Here is a 22433-nt window from a genome sequence, read left to right on the forward strand (position 1 = left end):
CAGTTTTAAGGACATAAATATCAAAAGAATTTAAGCTCGCGCTTCGCGCTCGCATTATAAATCAAGACCACATATTAGATACCTTATCTTGTTTATAACAATAATTAAAAACTAACGTATACTTAAAACGTTTTTAGTTAGGACTACCCCCTGAAAAACCAACCCCCCCAAAAATCAGATCAATCGAGAAAACAAATTGATGAAAATATCTTTCGCCTACCCCCTATTGGCGAAAGCTGGATCCGCCCCTGGTATTTGACTCAACTTTTAAACGGTCCACAGTGAACTTCTATAAAAGACGGAGTACCATGGAAAAATTGAGCCTAATGAAATGAGTTGACCACTTCACGGCGGTATATATACGATTTTTTTATTTCTAAAATACGGGAGAATAAAGCGAGAGTGTTTACTTACTTGTTTTTTCTTGTAAGCTTGAATCATCTACATCAGTGAAAAAATAGATCTGCAAAAGAATGAAAAAAATTATATCAGTCAACTATAACTGCAGAGTATTACACTGACTTTAGCATGGCTACACTGATCAGGAACCCGTTGCAAAAAGAGTTGCGTTAAACGCAAGTCAAAAAATCAATTGCAAGTCCAAAATGAGCGCTGTTGATTGGTTAAAAATCAAGTTGCGCGTGATTTTTAGGGTTGCGTTTGATTGCAACGCTTTCTGCAACGGGCCCCAGGTGTTGAAGAATTCGTTAAAGGACAAGTCTACCCCAACAAAATTTGATTTCAATAAAAAGCAGAATCCAAAAGACAATTGATAAAACAAATTATAAAATGAAATGTAATCCATTGATAACAATACAACGAATTACAAAGTAAAACATAGTAAAACATATACGAAAAGGGGGAATAGTTAAAAGAGGTACAACGTAATGACAATTGTAACTATACTGTGTAAAGGTCATCACTCATGAAGATGATTTCTACACGTTGTCAGAGTGAGAAGTTGACGCAAATGGGTGGGTAATTTTTTATATTCTGAAGAAGCTCTGTGCAAAAATGTTCTATACAATAATTTGAATTTGGTTTCGGTAATGAAAGCATGTTTAAATTTCGGAGGGAGTGCGGAAGAGATTTAAAACCAAACCTGTCTTTCAAATATTCTGGGGGTCATGTTATTCAACACATTATATATATGTTACAGGGGCGGATCCAGCCTTCGCCAATAGGGGGGGGGCGGATTTTTTTTTCAGCCATATTTTCCCCGATCGGCCGCTCGAAGATGATTTTTTTATTTTTTTGAAGGGGCAGTCCTATAGTCACTTCTTAGGTATATTCTTATAAATCAACATAAATATATAATATCCTATATATATATATACATATAAATATAATTTTTGGGGGAAATCTTATATATTTTTCCCTAAAATGTGAACATTCTGGACAGTGTTTGATGTCCTGAAAAAAAAATGTATGCACCTAAATAATTACTACGAACGCGATGCGCGAGCAGAAATGAGCTGATGAAAAAGGTACCTGTTAAAGACTGCATGCACTTAGCCATGAAGACGTTGCATATTTATCTTAATCAAATAACGTCCTAAAGAATTGAAATTCTAAGCACTTTTTATAACTTAAGCCGAATAGGTATATAACTAAACATGCGAGCGGAAAATTTCAAGATTTAGACCTACTGAACGAGACACTTATTCATGTTATGTAAACCATGAAAAGGATGAGTAATTGAGGATATTCCTCACATTAATAATGCGAGCGCAAAGCGCGAGCAGAATTTTTTTATATACGTTTTTAACTGATCGAAAAGGTACCTGTTAAGGACTGCTTGCACTAAGCCATGAAGACTTTACACATTCCTACAATCAAATAATGCGGGCGCGAAGCGCGAGCTGAAAAAAAATCACATTTCTACACAAAAAATTGAAATCTTTAATTATTTTTTTTAAATCGTGAACACGATAGCTATATAACTAAACAATTGATACGAGCGCGAAGCGCGAGCGGAAAAAATCGAGATTTTGACCTAAAAACGAGACACTCTATTAATGATTTGTAAATCATGAAAATGATGAGTAATAGGGGATCTTCCTACATGAATAATGCGAGCACAAAGTGTGAACAGAATTTTTTTTATATTTTTTGATCTGAAACTGGATAATGATTTAAATAGAGAACAAGTTGAGTATCTGAATAAACATGCGCACGTGTTTCATATTTAGACCTAGAATCCAGTCATTCTAAATAATCTATTTTCATTAAAATCAAAGCGAGCGCGAAGCGCGAGCTTAAACTTTTCGATATTCCGATCTGAAAAAAAGAGTCAATTTCATCTTTATATTTCAAGCACCACCTTTTTTTGTCTTGCTAAGCGTGAGATGAAACAAAAGGACAATTTGAATATTAGATTAATATTTTATTCATTAATGCCTAATAAGGGCGCGAAATCTGATGATATTATGACCTGAAAACTGGAAATTTTTGGGGTAATTATAAACAGGATGCATCAGTTTACATATTTTAACATTAATGCGAGCACAAATTGTGAGCCAATTTTTTTTATAAACTATGTAATGTAATTTATATTTTGATCAATAAAGATTGAAAGAAAAAAATAGAAATAAACTATCATGAAAAGGGGACTTTAGAGACATACATAACTCGCCAATCAAAATGCGAGCTTGCAGCGCTAGCTGATACGTTTTGACAATCAGACCTGAAAAGGGATATTTTGAAAACTTTAAGGAATACACGAAAATAATAAGTACCTGATGAATCGAAATTTGCGAGCGCGCATGTTACACAGAAAAGGTTAATATTCAGAGTATAAAACTGACATTTTTACAGAGCACCTTTTATGAATCAATTGTAAATCACATAAAATAATGAAAGTTCGTTTTCCGAGGTGAAATATGTTTTGTCTATTGACTTGACTTGATATTTAAACTCCATATTGAACAAGATATGAGAATCACCCAACAGGCAATGCTAGCACGATCTTTTATTTTACAAGTCATCTTACTCAGTCGTATTCCTCCTCTTCTTCTTTCTCCTCTCTTTTCCCTCCCTTGTTCTCCTTTTTCTTTCTTTCCCCTTTTCCCTTTTTTGCTCCGCCAATGGGGGAGGGGGAAGGCCCCCCTGGATCCGCCTATGTGTTAGGAGTGGGAGACGTACTTTTTGCCATTCATGTAAAGAGTCTGTCAGTCAAGACTGCTATGAATATGGCTCGTAGAAGTATGATCGTATGGGTTAATATCCTATTAGTCCTTTTTGGGGATTTTTCTGCTGTTGTGATAAACAATTTTTGCTGGTAGACTGCTAAATTACATATCCATTATCGAAATGGGGCAATAAAATTCATATATATTAATTTCAGTTCAGACATGTTTACATACTGTCTTCATCTACCTAAATAGCTGACCACTTTGCTAATATTGCTACACAACTTTTCAATGTGAACTATCATCTACATGAATACCAAGATATTTAAAGCTATTTACTTGAGACAGCTGCTGATTTTTAAACTTAATATTCAAAAGAGAACGCCTTTTAAGCATGTTGCCTGTTCCAAGTATACATGGTATAACATGCATACAGTTTTGTCGTAACTGATATTGAAATCATTATTCACCCACTTTACCAAACATTCGAACTCTTTATTTAGGACATTTTCCAAAACTTAAGGATTTTTATGCGAATAATGAATGGCCGTGTCATCTGCATAAAGATGATCTTTGCACTTATGAAAAGAAAAAAAATTATACCATTTATAAAAATGATGAACAACAGTGGTCCCGGTAAAGAAACTTGTGGAACACCTTTCGTATAGTCGACTTTTCGTCTGAATTCAAAGTACATTATTGATACAAGTTCTGATTTTCATGTTAGATAACTAATTTGTGAACCATTGCAATTCTTTACCCTTGTCACCAATAGACTCAAGTTTAGAGATAAGAAGTAATTGATCCACCATGTCAAACGCCGGGGTCAAACGCTTTTTGCAAATCTACGAAAATAGTGCCAACGGAGGAGCCACTTTCTAGTTGTTTACTCCAACGATGTTGTAGGACTAAGCCTGTTCATCGATCAAAGCGCTACTTATGCTGGCAGGGAGGGGTATCGTAGACAGCAAAAAATTCCATGAAAAGACACAAGAATCTAAAATCACTCAAAGTCATAGGCAATCTTCTCCCAATGCTTATACAGTCTATTCTTAAACCCCGGGTCTTAAACGCGATCACTGAACAAGCAGTAACTACATCTTCTGGGAGACTTGCACACACATCTATAACTAGGTTGGCAAAGAAAAACTTACGCACATCAAGACGCGAATATCTTTTCTCTAGCTTTAAGCAATGACTCAGAACTTGTATCATAGTAACCATGCAGATGTTTGTACATGTCATATAGATATTGTACTGCGACTGTGGCTAGTGCGGTTTCAGTGGAGTGTTTTGTGCGAAATCCCGACTGATTTTGGCCCGGATTTTGGCTAAGCAAAGAATGCATCATTAAAGGACAAGTCCACCCCCAATAAAAACTTGATTTGAATAAAAAGAGAAAAATTCAACAAGCATAACACTGAAAATTTCATCAAAATCGGATGTAAAATAAGAAAGTTATGACATTTTAAAGTTTCGCTTCATTTCACAAAACAGTTATATGCACATCTCGGTCGGTATGCAAATGAGGGAACTGATGACATCACTCACTCACTCACTATTTCTTTTGTATTTTATTATATGAATTTTTTTCTCGTCAATGTCATGTGAAATGAAGTTTCATTCCTCACTGAACACATGGAATTACATTATTTTCACATTTTGTGCTTCAGGCAAGGAGGTCATAATCTTCAAATTCGTAAAAATTGAAATATTGTATAATTCAAACAATAAAAAACAAAAGAAATAGTGAGTGAGTGACATCATCGACTCTCTCATTTGGATGTAACTGGCTCGTTCATATAGCTATTTTGTTGAAAATAAGCGAAACTTTGAAATGTCATAACTTTCCTATTTTACATCCAATTTTGATGAAATTTTCAGCATTGTGCTGGTTTGATTTTCTCGATTGATTCAACTCAATATTTTCTGCTGTGGACTTTACCTTTAAATAATTCAGTACTGTCTTTGAACTATTTTTTCCAATTTGTTAGAGCCACAAGGCAACAACAAGATCGACCTGTAATTATTATAATCGAGTTTGTCTTTTTTGTGTATAGGTATTACTTTTGCGGTTTTCCTTCATTCATTCCACAAGGATTTGTAAATCAAATAAGTAAAGGGCTCTATTATTTCAGTTATCGATTCCTTGATAATAAACATAGAAATTCCATCTAAACCAGCTGATTTTTACTTCATAGACATTACATGCGTCAAAAACTCTAGATTGGGATACATATAAAATTCAAATGCCCTATTTGGAGACCTAATATCCTGAGAATCGAGTCTAACGTTCACTTTGTTGTGAGTACTACTAAGTACAGAATAGTGCTTTTTGATTTGCTAAAACACATTTACTACATATAACACAAGGAAATTGTTGTACCGTTTTGAAAAACAGGTGGAAAAAATAACTAAACAAATCAAACGAAAAGACGTTTGAGAATTCAATACAAAGTCATCTTCTTTTCGTGTAAATAAAAACAATCTCACATTATTTTAGTCAAACTGTATATAAATGGAAACAATATTAATCAAATGACAAACAAAACATTGATCTTTCACTCGATTTGAAACACAACTCTTCAATCATGGTAGTTTTTATAATGGCCGTCTTATTTCGTATTCAGGTGCCACGAGCCTAATTACATCAGGGGGGCTAAAGATATTCGTTCGACCCAATCCATTCGAATTCTTTTTCAATTTAATGTTGCTGATTGACAAAAATGTATGAATATGATTCAAAATCTAACACTGATTCTAGAAATGGTAACTACTGAACTTCCTTCGCCCAAATTGGGAAGATAAATAAGTGACTTGGAACCATTTTTTTTTTTACTGGCGGACTAATTAGGGCTATTAGACTGTTTCAGTTGATGAATTTGATCCATTCATAGTTATCTTCATAAATGGCGATTTATTTTTAAAATGAACTGGCTACGGTACCCTTTCCTGGTCAAATATGGAATGTCAGATATATATCCTATCCAATGGTAGTAAACATTCCGCCCTCTAATTTCACATTTATTTTTTATGAATTTTTCAAAAGTGCCATTTTAACACACAAGTCTATGGGGAATGTTTTACGCGCGTGACACCTCTAGAGCCAATTTTAGTGACAATATGAACACCCATATAAAAAAGGGAAGAGTATAACCATTCTGATAATTACCGGCCAGTCTCGATCAAAAACGCTTCATAATTGGTATGAGGCGTAAAGTGGTGAGCGAATTAAGTGATGGAGCATTTTGCTTTAAACGGCGTATTATCAGATTGCCATTGTGCATTTTGCAAGCACCACCCCTATAACCATGGAGACGCGTGATTACTAAAACTTGATTACAGAGGTGTTTATTCTTTTGGGACTATAAGACATATTATGTCTTCATAATTATGGATTTATTTCAACATGTTTACCATAAAATGTCGACCACAGAGGCACATCAGTTACGGGGTTCAGGAATCAACGCCTTCCTGGGTTTCCTAGCTGCAAGTTAGAAGCCAGGTATATAGTTATGGTTATGAGTATAAGTATATCCTTATGTAGGATAGTGTATCCCACAAGGGTCAGTAATTGACCCTTGTCTGTTTGTTGCATACATTAATTCTTATACAAAAGCGTAGAAAATACCATCTGGGCCCCGTTTCACAATGTTCAGCGATGAACAGCAAATCTGAAAGAACACTTCTGATTGGTTCCTGGTTGGTATTTTGAACTAAATGCGCGTGTAACATTGATCTTGATTGGTCAGACTATTTAACGATTGATCGCTAATCTTGGTGTATACAGAGCCCGTATTGTTACGGTGATTTTTCGCATGCTTAGCCCCCCATCCCCTTTCAAAACCGTTCCGCGCGACCCCTGGTGTAATGTATCCAAGCTTGATGAATAACTCTGAGTTTGAATACACCAGGGAGGTAAAAAGAATGGAGTGACGATATTTTTAAACGCATCCTTAAAAAATGCTTATTAATTTTGTCAATACTCCGCACATGCCACACCAACAAATCAAGCTAACACATAACCTGAACTAAAACTATAAAACAACCTAACCTTTAACTAACATATTTGTCAAGTAACAAAAATGACACTACAACAGGCTACAATGCATTGCGACCTGTGCACCTGCCATGTTTCTCTGTTCATTTCAGTTTTGATTTGTACCTCCCTTCTCTCCCTCTTTCTTTTCTTTGCCTCTTTTTCCCCTCCCTTCTATAATTTTCTAAGTACTTATTTTAATGTATCATTAAAATTTATTTTGTTATAATTGTTATTATCATTATTTGAAATACTTTCTCTTATTTTTGTATTCCCATATTCGCTTATTTTGATATTTTGTAGATTACTTGTTTTAAGCTCGTCTTCCGTGTCCGTCTTTTGTTAATTAGGCCTAATATTTAAACTAAGTTTAGGGACTTGCCTTCTATACAAGCTCTACTTTTCTTGGCAAGTTCATCTGCACATTCTTTGTATAGATAAAATAATTGCAACTCACTTTGGTTTGTTAGATTTATCTTGAATATCTGTTATGAAATGTCATTGAACTGTCTGCATTATATTGAAATATGTACCGTTACTTTGTTGAACGGAAAGACAAAGGCTAATATGCAAATAGCTTTCAATTTCTAAAAAAAACTGCAAGAGTACAAAAGCGCACTAACTCCTTTGTTCGCGGCATATTGATTATGATGCCGCCAATTTTATGCAGAAACTGAAAGGTGATTTGTGTTGAAGATCGATAACTGTGATATTTCTATTTTTATTTGAGCACATGCCGAAATGAACATTGCTTATTGTTTCCTTTAATGGGGGAAATGAATGATGAAAGTTTTAAAATGACATAAAACCTGATAATTTTTCATTTTTTAAATAAACTTCAAAATCCCGCAAAAAATATTAAGATTAGTTTGTTGGAATATATTGATTTGTGACGCTACGTGTCAGAACTGCGGCCAGTCGAGTAATTTCAATTCACATTTCGAGAAATATAGCAACATTTATTTTTGCTTTCCTCTGTAAAAGTGAGCAATTTGTCTGCGCACATTATCCGACCAGAAGCAAAAAAACATGTTTCATATGTCATGTCATATACTGTACTATGCTTGTGTCCCCGATTTCTGATCGTATATTATCAACTATACCACATAAGGCACATCCTCACCTCTTCGGGAGCCAATGAATACCATGTATCTAAGATGAGTTGCAGTCTACTGCTGTGATATTTCCGAGTTGTTTTCACTCCAATAAAAACATCTGATATTTCTGTTTTGCTCTCTGTTCCTGGCGGTCTTCGATGGACAGACCTGTTACGATTACAGACCAGGGGCTCTGCCGCGGGGAAGATGACCCTCTTGTAGTCAAAACGGAGATAAATTCCTCGCGTGATGAAACAGATGAAGGCAGCCGATGCAAAATACATCACAACACAGAGAACCTTCCTCGGAGAAGGACGCATCTTCTTGGCATATTCCATTCGAGAGCGATTGCGAAAGAGAAATGTTATCAGCGTAGTTTGGTGATGATGACGACGACGATGATGCTCTCGCTAGCACATGGCAAGCGCCTAAATTTGCTCTTAACCACTGCGAGCATGGTATAAAACATGAACGCTGTACATGACATTGTGTGGTCCGTTTAACGCGGCGTGTTCCCATCACTGAAAAGCAAACCACAGATTAGTATTATAATATCGCTTCCCCGGCACGGTATGAATTAATATCTATTTTTAGTGCCAATTATTTCCTTCATGCTTGAATGACGAGTTCTGTGCAAACAGACCTTGAACCATAATTATAGCACGGTCAATAGATACCCAATTTATGAAAAAGAAGGAGTTTTGTGACATTATTATGTGAATTGATTCATATTTCATTTTTCGAATTGTATGTAAGACATTTTTTTTTTCAAATTGAAAATTCATTTAGATACTATGTTCAAATTATAAACATGATGTTATCATCATAAATAGAATTCAAGTAAGAAAGTGGGATAGTCAATGAATACCTTGATAGGCACTACTTTGGTGCTATATGGGGATCAGAACATACCCTTTCTTATATCTCAAAGCTTACGTAACCTGCATATAATGTCACCTTAATGGTTAACCCAAGGGTATTCTACAAAGAAATGGGGTAGAATGGAGTCGCAATAGCACTCCAAATAAAAGGGGAACAAATAAATTATGCACTTAGTACCTCGATTATATGGATGAAGGTATAATTATTGTAAGACAGAATCCAGACTGAAGGTATTGTGACACAGAATCCGGAAGTGGCTAATGTTTATAACAATCACTTTGTTAATGTGGCGTTAGAAATTGCTGATGAGTCAACAACTGAACATAATGATCATGACTTGTAGCGTCTACTCTGCATGAATACTTTCGATTATCGCCTGTCTCTGAAAGCGATGTCTTGAAAGAGGTTCATAATTTGAAGAATACAAAGTCTGTTGGTTTAGATGGTATTTCAGTATATATAATCAAAGAATCAATTTCAGTTTTAATTCAACCTACTTTCTTGAAAAATAAATCTTTATATGATGGAGTTGTACCTGAGAAATGAAAAGTAGCCAAAATTGTTCCTATTCACAAGAAAGGTGATAAGTTTGATTTTTTTTATTAGTTTTAAATCAGAGAGGGTGTATTTTTTTTTAAGATTAATTTGAAATGGACCAGACAGAATACTGATCCTGGGGAGCGTTTCATGAAAGGACTTGTCGGACGTTTTATCCGACAAGTCCCATTTTATCCGACAGTTACTATAGTAAAAGTGACTCTCAGCCAATCATAATCAAGGAAAGATGTCAGATCTGACAACTTGTCGGACAAAAATATTGATGAAACGCCCCCCAGGAATCGTCAAATGTAGGAATTGATACCGCTTTCGGTAACTCCATCGCTGAACATGAACATTCCTCACTTCTATAGAATTATCTTGCAAAGATGGAAATTCTTTTAATCAGTAGTGTTAATCTGGTCCGAGCTATAGGGGATTATAACAATTAATGAGCAAAAAAATAGAATTAAATAATAAAATTTTGGGGATCCCACCGCACTTAGGGTTTTATTTATACATAATACTACCATCAATCAATGACAGTTAAAAGCCCATCACGATGTTTTATTTCGATGGCTATTGTAATGGTTTTTATCAACGAACGTAGAGGGCTGCAAAACACACGCTTGTCACGCTTGTGTGTTGCTGCCCTGTACGTTCGTTGGTTTTTATATTACAAAAGAAAATAAGGGTAACATATCAAATACCAAGTACAGAGTTATATCAAAATGAGCAAATAAGGTTTGTTGAAATGAAGTGAATAATTTGATGTAGAGGCCAATGACTAGGCCTATTTTATTCATTTAGATGTTATTTTGCGAGGGAGCGTTTAGCGACCGAGCGAGAAAATTTGAATAGTAAAAAGCTTAAATTTTACTTTTTTAGAGCACTTTTCAATTCAATTCGGTTTATGATGAAAGACATTGTAAAACAGTCCGAAGACTGACACATACAAAGTTAACAGAAAAAAGGAAAAATACATTAAATTATATAACTACGAATTAACAAAATATAATAAGAACATAATAGTAAGATTAAATATTGCACTCGAGGTTCAGAATATAATTAAGGGGATAATGCTATATAAAGAGAAAATAGAATGACCGATAAAACACACAAATATTGGGATATGTATTATGTTGATTGATTTCAATGTAAACTGAGGGGGGGACTTGTAAATTATGAAAAAGGAGGTGAAGGGCGAAGGGAAGAAAACAATGTCAAAGTTTTACACACAAATTATATACGAACATGAACAAGGGTTGACATTAAGTTCAATGGCATATAAAAGAGGCACATATCACAGAGCAGCATTCAATAATGCTGTGACATGAGGGATAGTTGAGTTCTTGTATCTCTGAGTTCTGCATCGTGGTAAGTCCAGAAGATGTGCATTACGCAGGGCCGAACATGTGTCGCGAAACAGATTGACGTGTGGGGGGTAACATGTCTCGATGGCGGTGAGATTTGAGAAGACCAAGTCCAAAACTTTAGACTACTTGACTACGTGAATGGACATGATAGAATACTGCATAAATCAATACATACACTGTATATACGCATATAAGCCCTGTTACAACCGATGTCGCAGCAACGCATAATGTCGCAGTTTGCGACATTATGCCAAGAGCGTCCGACGCATAATATGTCGCAGTCAACGCATAATGTCGTAGTTTTCTAACGCATAATGTCACATGTCGCAACGCATAATGTCGCAGCAGGTACGTTCATCCCTCCAACTCAGTGTAAAAAGTGGGCGGAGCTTATTCGGATTTTCGCGCCTAGCAACCTTGTTGACAACGACGAGCCGGATCGTATCATTTTATTCCGTTCCAAAATGTCTGCGATATCAAAATAATTCACTCCAAGAAATCGTTGAATGTTAGCAAGTCAATGAATGCTCATTATTTTCGTTGACAATCCGGGTATCGTAATAAACTGACTTTGGCAAGCAAATGTTGGTAAGTTTTCGATAGTTTGTCCTTTCAATGAGTGGTACAAAATGACTTAGATCTATTTTACGAAAATGATAGTGTAATTTGATTACATTATTTCAAATCCTTATTTTTCATATTTCATAATTTTTTAGATTTTAACAAAGCATAATATTGCATTGGCTAGAAATTTTCCGATCTAATGATGGAAGTATGTTACGTTTTCCATGTATATTTAGGAAGTGTCAGGCCGTCGAAATTAGGTAATTTCTTTGTTATATTTCTAGAAGAACATCTGAGGTTCGAACTACGTTTATTTGTTTGCATGAAAATGGGTTATTTATTAATTTTTCTAATTCAATCTATACATAACAATAAATCTTTGGAGTGTAGCTATCCATGGTGGATTATGTTGTCCGTGACGAGTTTCGTAGTGAAGAGAAAAATCAAGTTCATTTTTTGCACGCGAGCCGCAGAATGATAATATTTAGCATGCGCAGATGTGCTGATCGCCCGGGCTGTCCGGCCCGATTACCCAGTCCCATGCCGATGTAGAGCTGTATTTTCCGTGTACGTTTTTTCTCCTGCGAAGATCACTGTGTAGTTTTCATGCTTAAGTTGGATTATCAATTCGTTAAATCAGTAGTTTGCTGGTAAATAAAAATGCTGTGAATATTTCGGACACGTACATTGTGATTTCATTTTAGAGAATTATTTATTTTTCCCCGAAAATCTAGTCAAACTTTGGTCAAGTTTAGGGAATTATGCCTATATAAACACTACAGTAGCCCTGTGCAGCTCACTCCTAGTACCAATGAGGTCCAAACATTAACATGTATGGACCTCATAGGCGACATTACCCAAAAATATGGGTTAGACAATGCTGTTCTGATTTCCAACCCAAGACTTTGGTAAATGTACGCCTTAATACAAATTGGAGTTACGTGATATGACTTTCATTTGTTTGGGAGACATTAAAAGTATTAATTAAGTAGTTCAAATTAAAATATATTATCATTAAACTTACATTTCAGGCCCTTTTTGTTGATTTTCGGTGAGCGTTCCACACAGCTGCGACGAGTGATCAACTCCGAAGTGATACGCGAACTGGTCAGCTGATCGGTCAGGTGATCGGTAGATTATCTTTTTGTCAGACGTTCATAATTTATGTAAAGCGTATCAATCTTCAGTATCTTGATTCCAAAGTATCAGTATTGCAGATAAATGTCATTATTGATTGGAATCAGTGGCGGATCGGGGGGGGGGGGGTGGGGGTGGGGGTGAGCATTTCTGCCCGATCCCCCTATTGAGATTTGTAGTAAATATTTTGGAATTAAATACGTTGTTCATACTAGTTATGCGACCCCTCCCTTATGATGATCACAGCATTATTTGTAATGGGGATATTTCGTTCATAATCATTCTTGTCTCTTCTTTCTCCTTTTTAGCCTTTTTTTGCTTGTTAAAACCTTTTTTCCTTTTTTTTTTGGGGGGGGGGCTCGCCAAATTTTACGTGGGTCAAAATTACCTTCATTTTTTTAGTGACAATCTTTTTCATTTGTCCAGTTCTACGCGAGACAAAATTACCTTCGATCATTATTATAGTTAAAAACTTTTTTTTATTTTTTATTTATTTATTTATTTTTTTTTTGGGGGGGAGGTTGCCAAATATCACGCGAACGTTTGTCAGCTTTTACTGTTTTATTCGACTTATAATCAAATATTAAATGGGGCTTACCACAGTTTTTTTTAAAGTCAATTCATAAGAATATTCCTCCTCGGGATTTGAGCTTTCTTTCATGAAATATCAATTTTTATCATGATTACCAAAAATACTTAAATTTTTTTATCGGTGTATGCCTATAAAGCTTTAGCTCATGCGTTGCGCCTGCCATATTTTCATGCTGATCAACTTTATGCTTTTAATGAATTCCTAAAAACAATAAATTCTCAGATCATCAATTTTGTCGCAATCGAATAATTCGATTGCGTCTCTCTATCAGTTTTGAATATTCATAAAAAATATCAGCTCGTGCTTTTTGCTCATAATATTTTGATAAGTAAATTCTTCTCTTATATAATCGAGTCGGATAGATAGATAGATAACTAGAGAGAGAGAGTTGGGGGGGGGGTCCCTCAGCTACTTGTCCTCGCTTATTTGTTATTATTTGTTATTATGCTCAAAGTGTGAGAGCTTTGTGTTTTCACATTTTTTTCTTTTTCAACCTTTTTATTGTCTCGGAGCTTCCCTCTATTTCTTTACACTATATTATAATGTAGTCCTGTTTCAATCATTGGCGGCGGAAGCCCCAAATTTTAGGAGGGGACAACCTAAAAAATTTTGACAAGCAAAAAAAAAGGCTCTCAACCCAAACATTTTAGGGGGGACGTAGGAAAATAAATTGACAAGCAAAAAAAAAAGGTCAACAGCAAATTTAGGGGGGAACGTCCCCGCTTCCGCCGCCTATGGTTTCAATTCTTTTTTTGTTCTCATTTCAATGAAAACATCATTATTAAACTGACGTACATGTAGAAGACTTTATTACGAAATTTTGACATTGTTTTGTTTCATTTGTTTGGCTTTCTTTTTTTCTTCTCATCTTCTTTTTCTTCTTACTTTTTCCCTTTCCTTATTTTCTCTTCAGTATTTCATTCAGGTATCCGCCAATTTATACAACACCAAGCATATAGAGGCGGATAATCAGTGAGGGAGCATGACGGTGTGCCGCTCTAAAAAAAAGGAGGAATATTGGAAGAAAAAAAAAAGAAGAAGGGATGGGGAAAAAATAAAGAAAAAAAAAGATGATGATGGCAATGACGATGATGAAAATTATCTTGGTGATGATGATGGTTGTGGTGACGGTTGTGGTGATGATGATGGTGATGCTAATGATAGTGGTGATGATGATGATGACGAGATGTAATTTTGTTATTTTGTCTTTGAAAAAATTAAGTAGTGCAAAGTTGAATTCATTTAAAGTTTATTATGAAAATAGCAGAAAAAAAATTGGTATGCGTTCGAGGAAAATCCATCCCCCACCAATCTTTTTCAAAGGTAAGATTTTTTTTTTGCCCGGGGGGCCACTTCCATTCACGAGTGGATACCATGCGCGACCATGGGGTCTCGAAAAGCACCCTAAACACGTAATTTCCATATTCTGAAAATGCACCCCTTAACAAGTATTGGCGTGTGAAACCCTACCCTTAACAAGTATTGGAAACAAAACGATACTCTTGGCAAATATTCCCTGAAATGAACCCCTAAACAAGTACAGGAATGTTTTATTGTTACGGGTCCTTCGGTCGTCGGCTTTACCTTTATTTGGTTTAGTACGACCCCACCTTCTACACCTCGCGCAAATCGGACTCTAAACACGAAGTGTTGGAGCAAAAAGGACATCCTTTATAAAACATTTTGATTTTGTTTTATCATCCCCGCAAATTAGACCCTAAACACGACGGTTTTCCTAGCGAATTAATAGATACCCTTTTTTCGTTATTTTTTTGTTTTTGACACCCTTATCACGTTACGTAGGTAACGTGCCCTATCGTGAAAAGGACATCCTTTTTACGTTTTTTTTTGGTCGCGCATGGTATCCACTCGTCAATGTAGGCTAAGTGCCCCCCCCCCCGCCCCCCGGGTTTTTTTGTGACGGCGTAGGCCTTTGCAAGCAGCTATTATTATGGTAAAAAAGTAAATGAAATATCAAGAAATACATGATAATGATTTTTATGGTACATTTTAGTAGGCCTATATCAATTCATACTTGTTATCAAAAAGAAAAAAGTGGGTCGTTACGGACCATTAAAAATGGGAAATTTGGGCATTTTATATTTAGGATAGAGCAACTGCTCGTTATAGACGTCACAATAAATCAAGCATTCTAAATTCTATCAACTCCATTTTTTGTCAAATAACACCTTCATCGATATTTTGAAATGATTTTTCTCATATTTTCATCATCTTTTTATCAGGGTGAAATTCCCCTTTAATTTACAAAACAGATTCGCAAACAATATCAAGAGTAGTGGGAGGCAAGGGTGGAAATCTAAGGTAGGGGACCAGGGGCTGGAAAACAGGCAAAAAAAAACAAAAACAAACTAACAAAAAAAAAACAAAAAGGAAGGTTTATCACCCCCAAAAGAAGGTCGTCTCGTCCAAAATACATGTTTTACTTCGATTTAAATGATGTAGGCCTATTTCTTTCCATCATTTATAAAAGAACAAAAATAGTAGGGGGACATTTGATAATGTGCCCCTACTATTTTGGGTTAGGGGGAAGTGTCCCCCTGGGATTTGCGCCCATGTGGGTGGGGGGTGCTGCACCTCCTTTCGGAATCATTATGGAACAGTGTGAATAGTCGCTGTGATTTCGATCTCATACCTATAAAAAAAATAGAACAAAAGAACGCCTTGACCACAGGCCAAAATGCCTAACAATTTTTCCGCGGCATTAACAACTCTCGTAAGGGGCGCTCCATTTATAAATAGAGTTGCATGTGTAGCTGTCTATGGCAACAGAATCCATCGCAGAATTGAAGCCAGAAGCGTGGGAATTTGGCAGAAAATTCAAGAAAAGAACCGGTGAGTACCGATTTAAGAGTAATTATATATTCATTAACATTTATTGAATCATAAGAATAAAGATTTTTTACGGAAAGAAAGCTTAGTTCTAAGCTAGGGCTGCCCAAATGCGCGTGAGTGGAGTCTCAGTTTCTTAACACGGGTAAGTATTGCGGTGTCGCCTAGAGTGGTGCAGCTGTGTAATTTTTGGAATGTCGGCACTCGCTTCACAAACAAGTGCAAACAGTTTATACCACTAAAGACTTGCTGCAGGGGTGAGTTGTGTGGCAATATTTTGGTGAAACTTGACATGTTTAAATTTTGTCTTGTGATTCACTCACACTGGACCTAGGATCTTATTCTTAGTTTAGTTTCTCAATACATGAGGAGTAAGGACTGAGCCTCTGACTGAGGGAAAGGGTTATCACCAAGGGTCTAGATCTGGTATTGAATTTTCTGTTTTGCCCTTTATCTCATTTATTTCGCTCTTTACCTTCTAGAGAGCTTTTCGAAACCAGAATGATCCATTGGAAAGTGAATGGTAGGGGACAAAAACATTCACTTATTCTCTGCAAACAAATGGGTTTTGTCTGTCACTGCTCACACCTACATGTACCTATCCCTTTCTAAAGCTCCCTATTAGGCTAAACTTCGGTTATTAGGCTAAACGCCTCGGTTCTTCCAAACGTGACTCAGCGACAGCTGCGCCGCGCCCTTTGCGCATCAGCACTGATTCTGTTTCTCAGAGGGATACAGTTTTGAAGTCAGCTCATCGTCTTAAGGAGTTTGATAATCTGAAGAGTATTCAGGTTAGGCAAGATCTAACTCCGCTCCAGAGGAAGCAAGAAAAAAACTTGATGGAGGCCTTAAACAAGAGGAAGAAAGAGTCCTTTCAGCAGGGCGACCTGTCTGCAAAGTGGATAAGGAGAAATGGAAGGGTTGTGAACATCGGAAGGTACCAAGCTTCTCCTATGAGATCAGTGCAGGATCCTCGCCAACCCCAGGTGATAGGGCAGCAGGTAGCTCCAGAGCTGGATCTGGCAAGTCGAAAAGACTTCCCGGAGATCAGCAAGTAAATGCATATCCTAGTAGCCTCAAGTGTATATATTCTAATGTAGATACGTTCCTAAATAAAAGGCATGAGTTACAAGTTCTTATTTCTAGTTATCATCCCCATGTTATTGGTTCGACAGAAGTTAAACCAAAGAATTCTCGTTACAATCTATCTTTAGCTGAAATTCAGCTAGATGGTTATGAAGTTTTCCACAACCTACAAGAAGACGGTCGTGGAGTATGTTTATATATATCTTGTTCTTTGAAACCCGAGTTATTTACAGGTTTGTCTGTGTATGGATTTCAGCAGGCTGTGTTTGCTCAGATTCCTTTCTCTGGAAGCACCAAACTTCTAGTCGGTTTAGTTTATCGCAGCCCAAATAGTAATGATCTTGAGAATGAACAACTCTGTTCTACTTTACGTGGGATTGGATCAGGTGGTTTTAAAGATGTTTTGATTTTTGGTGATTTTAATTATCCCGAGATTGATTGGAAGTCTGAAACATGTATTCCTGGTGTAGAACACTCAGCCTTTAAATTTCTTGAAAGCACGAGGGATGCTTTCCTTGTACAGCATCAACAAGAACCAACTAGACACAGACAAGGCCAGCGCTCTAACATCTTAGACTTGGTTTTTACTTGCAGTGAGGATGACATTTCTGAAATTAATACGCTGCAGGCATAGGGAAAAGTGATCATTGCACTCTCATTTTTGATATGAAGATTAAGGGATTTATCTCTTCCATTAGAGACAGCAAGTACCTGTTTAACAAGGCAGACTTTGCAACTATGAGTGATAAGCTACATGATGTACATTGGGAAGCTGAGTTTGCAGATAAGTCTGTTGAGGAATCTTGGCTCTTTTTCAAGCAGAAGTTACATGATGCTGTCGATAGATATACCCCAAAGATTGACTCAAAGAGGCATCAACAAAAGAAACCTTGGATGGATGCAAAGACCCTTGGCCTTGTGCAGGAGAAGCACAGACAGTATAGGAAACTGCGTGATATGCTAAAGGATGTTAATCGTACAAGATACAGTGGAAGGGATATTGATGAACAACGCCAATGTTACGCCCGTTCAAGTAATCAGGCCAGATGGGCATGTAGAAAAGCTGTTCATAATTTTGAGGGACGTATTGCATCTGGATCTAAACAATGCCCTAAAGCTTTTTGGTCCTATGTAAAATCCAAGACCACTGTCCGGGAGTCAGTTGCCAACATTGTCAAACCTGATGGGAGTACCACTACTTCAAACAAGGAAAAGGCTGAAGTTTTGCAGGATGTTTTCACATCAGTTTTTACTCAGGAGAATATGAATGACATGCCAGCTCCCCCTGTGGGTGTTTTTATTGCTCCGTTTGATGACATAGAGATATCTTCCAATGATGTATTCAATCTTCTGTGTAAACTGCAACCAAGTAAAGCTCCTGGGCCTGACCAAATCCATCCACGTGTACTCAAGGAATTAGCTGATGTACTTTGCTTTCCTATTTCCATTCTGTTTCAGAAAAGTGTAGGACAAGGAGTTTTGCCTGAAGATTGGAAGAGTGCTAATGTGACCCCTGTATTCAAAAAGGGTAGCAAATCAGAAGGTAGGAACTACAGGCCTGTAAGTCTGACATGTGTTATTTGTAAGTTACTTGAAAGCTTGATAAGGACACAACTTATTCGTCATCTCCAGGAGAATGAGCTGCTCTCGGTTCATCAGCATGGTTTTATTGCTGGACGTTCTTGTACTACACAGTTTTTAGAAGTTTTGGATGAGTGGACCCGCATTTTGGATGATGGCGGTAGTATAGATGTAGTGTTCATGGATTTTATGAAAGCCTTTGACACTGTCCCCCATCACCGACTTCTTAGTAAACTACAAGCTCTTGGAGTCAAAGGGAAAATGCATGCATGGATTAGTGATTTCCTGCTTGGTAGACGTCAAAGGGTCGTTGTCAGTGGTCAACATTCCCACTGGTCAGAAGTTTGCAGTGGAATACCCCAGGGCAGTGTTCTCGGCCCCATTTTGTTTTTAATGTATGTTAATGATCTCCCAGATATAGTGCAGACTTCAGCCAAACTGTTTGCTGACGATACTAAGTTGTATGTTCGTTCTGATGTTCCAGGGGCCACCGGTAAATTGCAGGATGATTTGACTGAGCTTGAGGCCTGGGCTGAGAAGTGGCAGCTACGTTTTCACCCAGATAAATGTACTGTGTTGAAGATTGGAAGAAGTAGTTCTGACTCTGAGTATCATATGACCAAAGGTTCACAATCGGTTGTTCTACGTGAATGTGAGAGTGAGAGAGATTTAGGAGTTCAGGTAGACTCACGTCTTTCTTTCAAGGAGCACATTTCTAAAGTGGTGTCAAAGTCTAATAGACTGCTTGGTATTATTAGAAGGACTTTTGTACATTTGGATAAGACCTCTATTAAGCTTTTGTTTAAGGGTATTATTCGCCCTATCTTAGAGTATGGCCAGGCTGCGTGGTCACCGTATAAGCTGGGTGAGCAGAGGCGGTTAGAAAGTGTCCAACGTAGAGCTACTAAATTGATTCCAGGTATTAAGCACCTATCATACTCTGAACGTCTTCGCCTCCTGAAATTGCCATCACTCAGTCATCGACGTAAAAGAGGTGACATGATTGATGTGTACAAATATCTGCATGGTTACTATGATTCAAGTTCTGAACTTTTCTATCTGAGACAAGGTGGTAAAACGCGAGGTCATTCCTTAAAGCTAGAGAAAAGATATTCGCGTCTTGATGTGCGTAAGTTTTTCTTTGCTAACCGAGTGATAGATGTGTGGAACAGTCTCCCAGAAGATGTAGTTACTGCTTGTTCAGTGATTGCTTTTAAGAATAGACTGGATAAGCATTGGGAGAAGATTGCCTATGACTTTGAGTAATTTTCGTTTCTTGTGTGTTTCCATGGGATTTTTCACTGTCTACGATACCCCTGCCACCCCTCCATGCCAACATAAGTAGCGCATCTAATTTTGTCTGAAGGAGAGCAACAATAGACATTTCTACTTTGATCGATGAACAGGCTTCGTCCTACAACATCGTTGGAGTAAACTAAACTAAACTAAACTTTACACACCAAGCTTTGGATGCAGAGCAAAGACAAATTAAACTAGCACTCGAAAGGAATTCCATTTTCATTCATATTTTTTACACTTTAATATATAAATGATTATGAAGGTACTGGTCTCGTGCACTATTTGAGACCGTGACATACTTTCAAAAGTATAGTTTATAATCTGATGTTTCCTATTTCATATACTCAGTTACTTGACCATGATTATGAATAAACTAATTTTTCATGCTTTCTTTTTTTTGGGGGGGGGGGTGCATCACATAGAAACTTTCTTTTTTTTGCAATTTTCAGGAACAAAAACAGGCTATCACCTTTTTGTGATTTTTGTCACCCAGACTGTTCTCGGTTATAAATGCAATAAAAATGAAGTACTTTGCTATTAAAAAAATAATAATTCTTGAAATTAGATTCATAGTCTAATTGCACTGTTATTGACCTTATGCAAAGCATTTATGATGATTTTTTTCCCTGTCACATGTAAAACAGTTGACATTGATAGTTGCATGTCTAAATTACCTCAATGATAAAAAAATATGGAGTTGTCAAAGGTAGAAATCATGGTATTAGAGAGCTACATGCTCAAGTGTTTAGCAGTGAATCATTTAAGAATACTGCATGTTTATTTGTACACTATCTCAAATTATACAATGAATACTAAAGTGACAACAAGACCTATCGTCAACATGTTTTTCTCTTCTTTTTTATTTTACAGAGCAGAGGAACCATGCAACATGTTCTATCCAGTGGCCAAATGCAAAAAGAAAGCTTTGCCATCAGGCTATTTATGAGGCAAACTACAACCACATAGCATTGATACCAATTTTGGGAAAACAAAGGTAATAATATTGTTTTAATAATTCTGCTGCAAACTCTTTTTGAGACCATGACATCCAGAGAAATTTTGCGCTTCCTTTCAAAAGTATATATACTTTGTCATGTGATGTTTCATATTTTACATACTCAATTACTTCTACTTAACTCTAACTATATTGATGATATTACAACCCTGTTGACAATGTTCATGAAGAAGACATTTTTCTTCTTTTCTTTTTTAGGGGGTGCTTCAGATAGAAACTTCTAACTTTGGTTAAGTTCACAAACAATACTGTCCACCTTTTTTGCGAATTTTGTCACGAGGACTGTTCTCAGTTATATATTATGCAATGAATTGAATGAAGCACTTTGCTATTAAAAAAAATAATTCTTGATATTAGATTAATATTATAATTGTACTGTAAGTGACTGTATTTAAAACATAGATAACAAATATATCCCTGTCACAAATAGATGAATAGATGACATTGGTAGTTGCATGTCCAAAGTGACAATAAAACCTACCATTAACATTTTTTTCCTATTGTTTGTCTTTTTTTTATTTTGCAGTGCATAGGAACTAAATGCAACATGTTCTTTCCAGTGGCCCAATGCATACAAAATTCCAATTGATAAAGCTTTGCCATCAGGGATTGATGAACCCTGCTACTATGAAAGCTACAATATTATGAAAATAATGATATCAGGCCATTCTTGAGGCAAACTACAACCACATAGCATTGATCGAGTTTATAATGATTCAGTTGCAAAAGTTTAACATGCATCTGTTCTCGTGATACACAGGAAGCCACATCACTTCATTGTGCTTTTGACTTAACAATCAATCTGCATTTTGTCAGAATGGACTTAAAGACCTGAAGAGTATCCTGAAATAAAAATATGAATAACATATTGAAAAGAAATGAAGGTTAATGTCGAGCTTGTCTGTCTAATCTTGGCTCTTTGCATATTTTGAAAAGGAGATTGGACAGCTCTCAATCCACTGATTCTTGACTGCGTTCATCAAGATTACAAGATCATCACTAAATCCTCGAAGATTCCTGCTGATGTTATTCATTTGAACATGAAGGGACTCCCCACCCTGTTCGCCCATCACGCCAAGTCCAGCATGCCACATTCTAAGCCAGGGAATAATGTGGCATTCCAATATATGCATCTTGGGGGTGACAGTTGCCTTCGGGAACTCCTGGCGGAAGAACTGCAGGTACTCATTGATGTTTTGCTCTGTAAATGGTGAGGAAAAAAAAAATTAGGAGTAAGGAAGTAGGCC

General features: G+C 36.6%; 1 protein-coding gene and 1 long non-coding RNA gene across 2 annotated transcripts in view; one reads left to right on the plus strand and one right to left on the minus strand.

Annotated features, from left to right (window-relative positions):
- The window catches only part of LOC121423100 (fringe glycosyltransferase-like), a 35478-nt gene extending 26694 nt beyond the window's left edge, over window positions 1-8784 (minus strand). The window contains exons 1-2 of the mRNA XM_041618389.1: window positions 8294-8784; window positions 415-463 (exon numbers count right to left, since the gene is read on the minus strand). Of these exons, the coding sequence (XP_041474323.1) occupies window positions 415-463; window positions 8294-8605 (361 nt within the window). The 5' untranslated portion in view covers window positions 8606-8784. The remainder of the gene's footprint in view (window positions 1-414; window positions 464-8293) is intronic.
- Window positions 8785-11413: 2629 nt separating this feature from the next.
- On the plus strand, window positions 11414-22369 carry LOC121423012. Its single transcript, XR_005971220.1, has 3 exons — window positions 11414-11650; window positions 21042-21165; window positions 22123-22369. It is a non-coding gene; the product is annotated as an uncharacterized LOC121423012 (long non-coding RNA).
- Window positions 22370-22433: the final 64 nt, after the last annotated feature.

Source organism: Lytechinus variegatus, chromosome 10 (genome assembly GCF_018143015.1).
Source record: "Lytechinus variegatus isolate NC3 chromosome 10, Lvar_3.0, whole genome shotgun sequence".
NCBI classification, from domain to species: Eukaryota; Metazoa; Echinodermata; class Echinoidea; order Temnopleuroida; family Toxopneustidae; genus Lytechinus; species Lytechinus variegatus.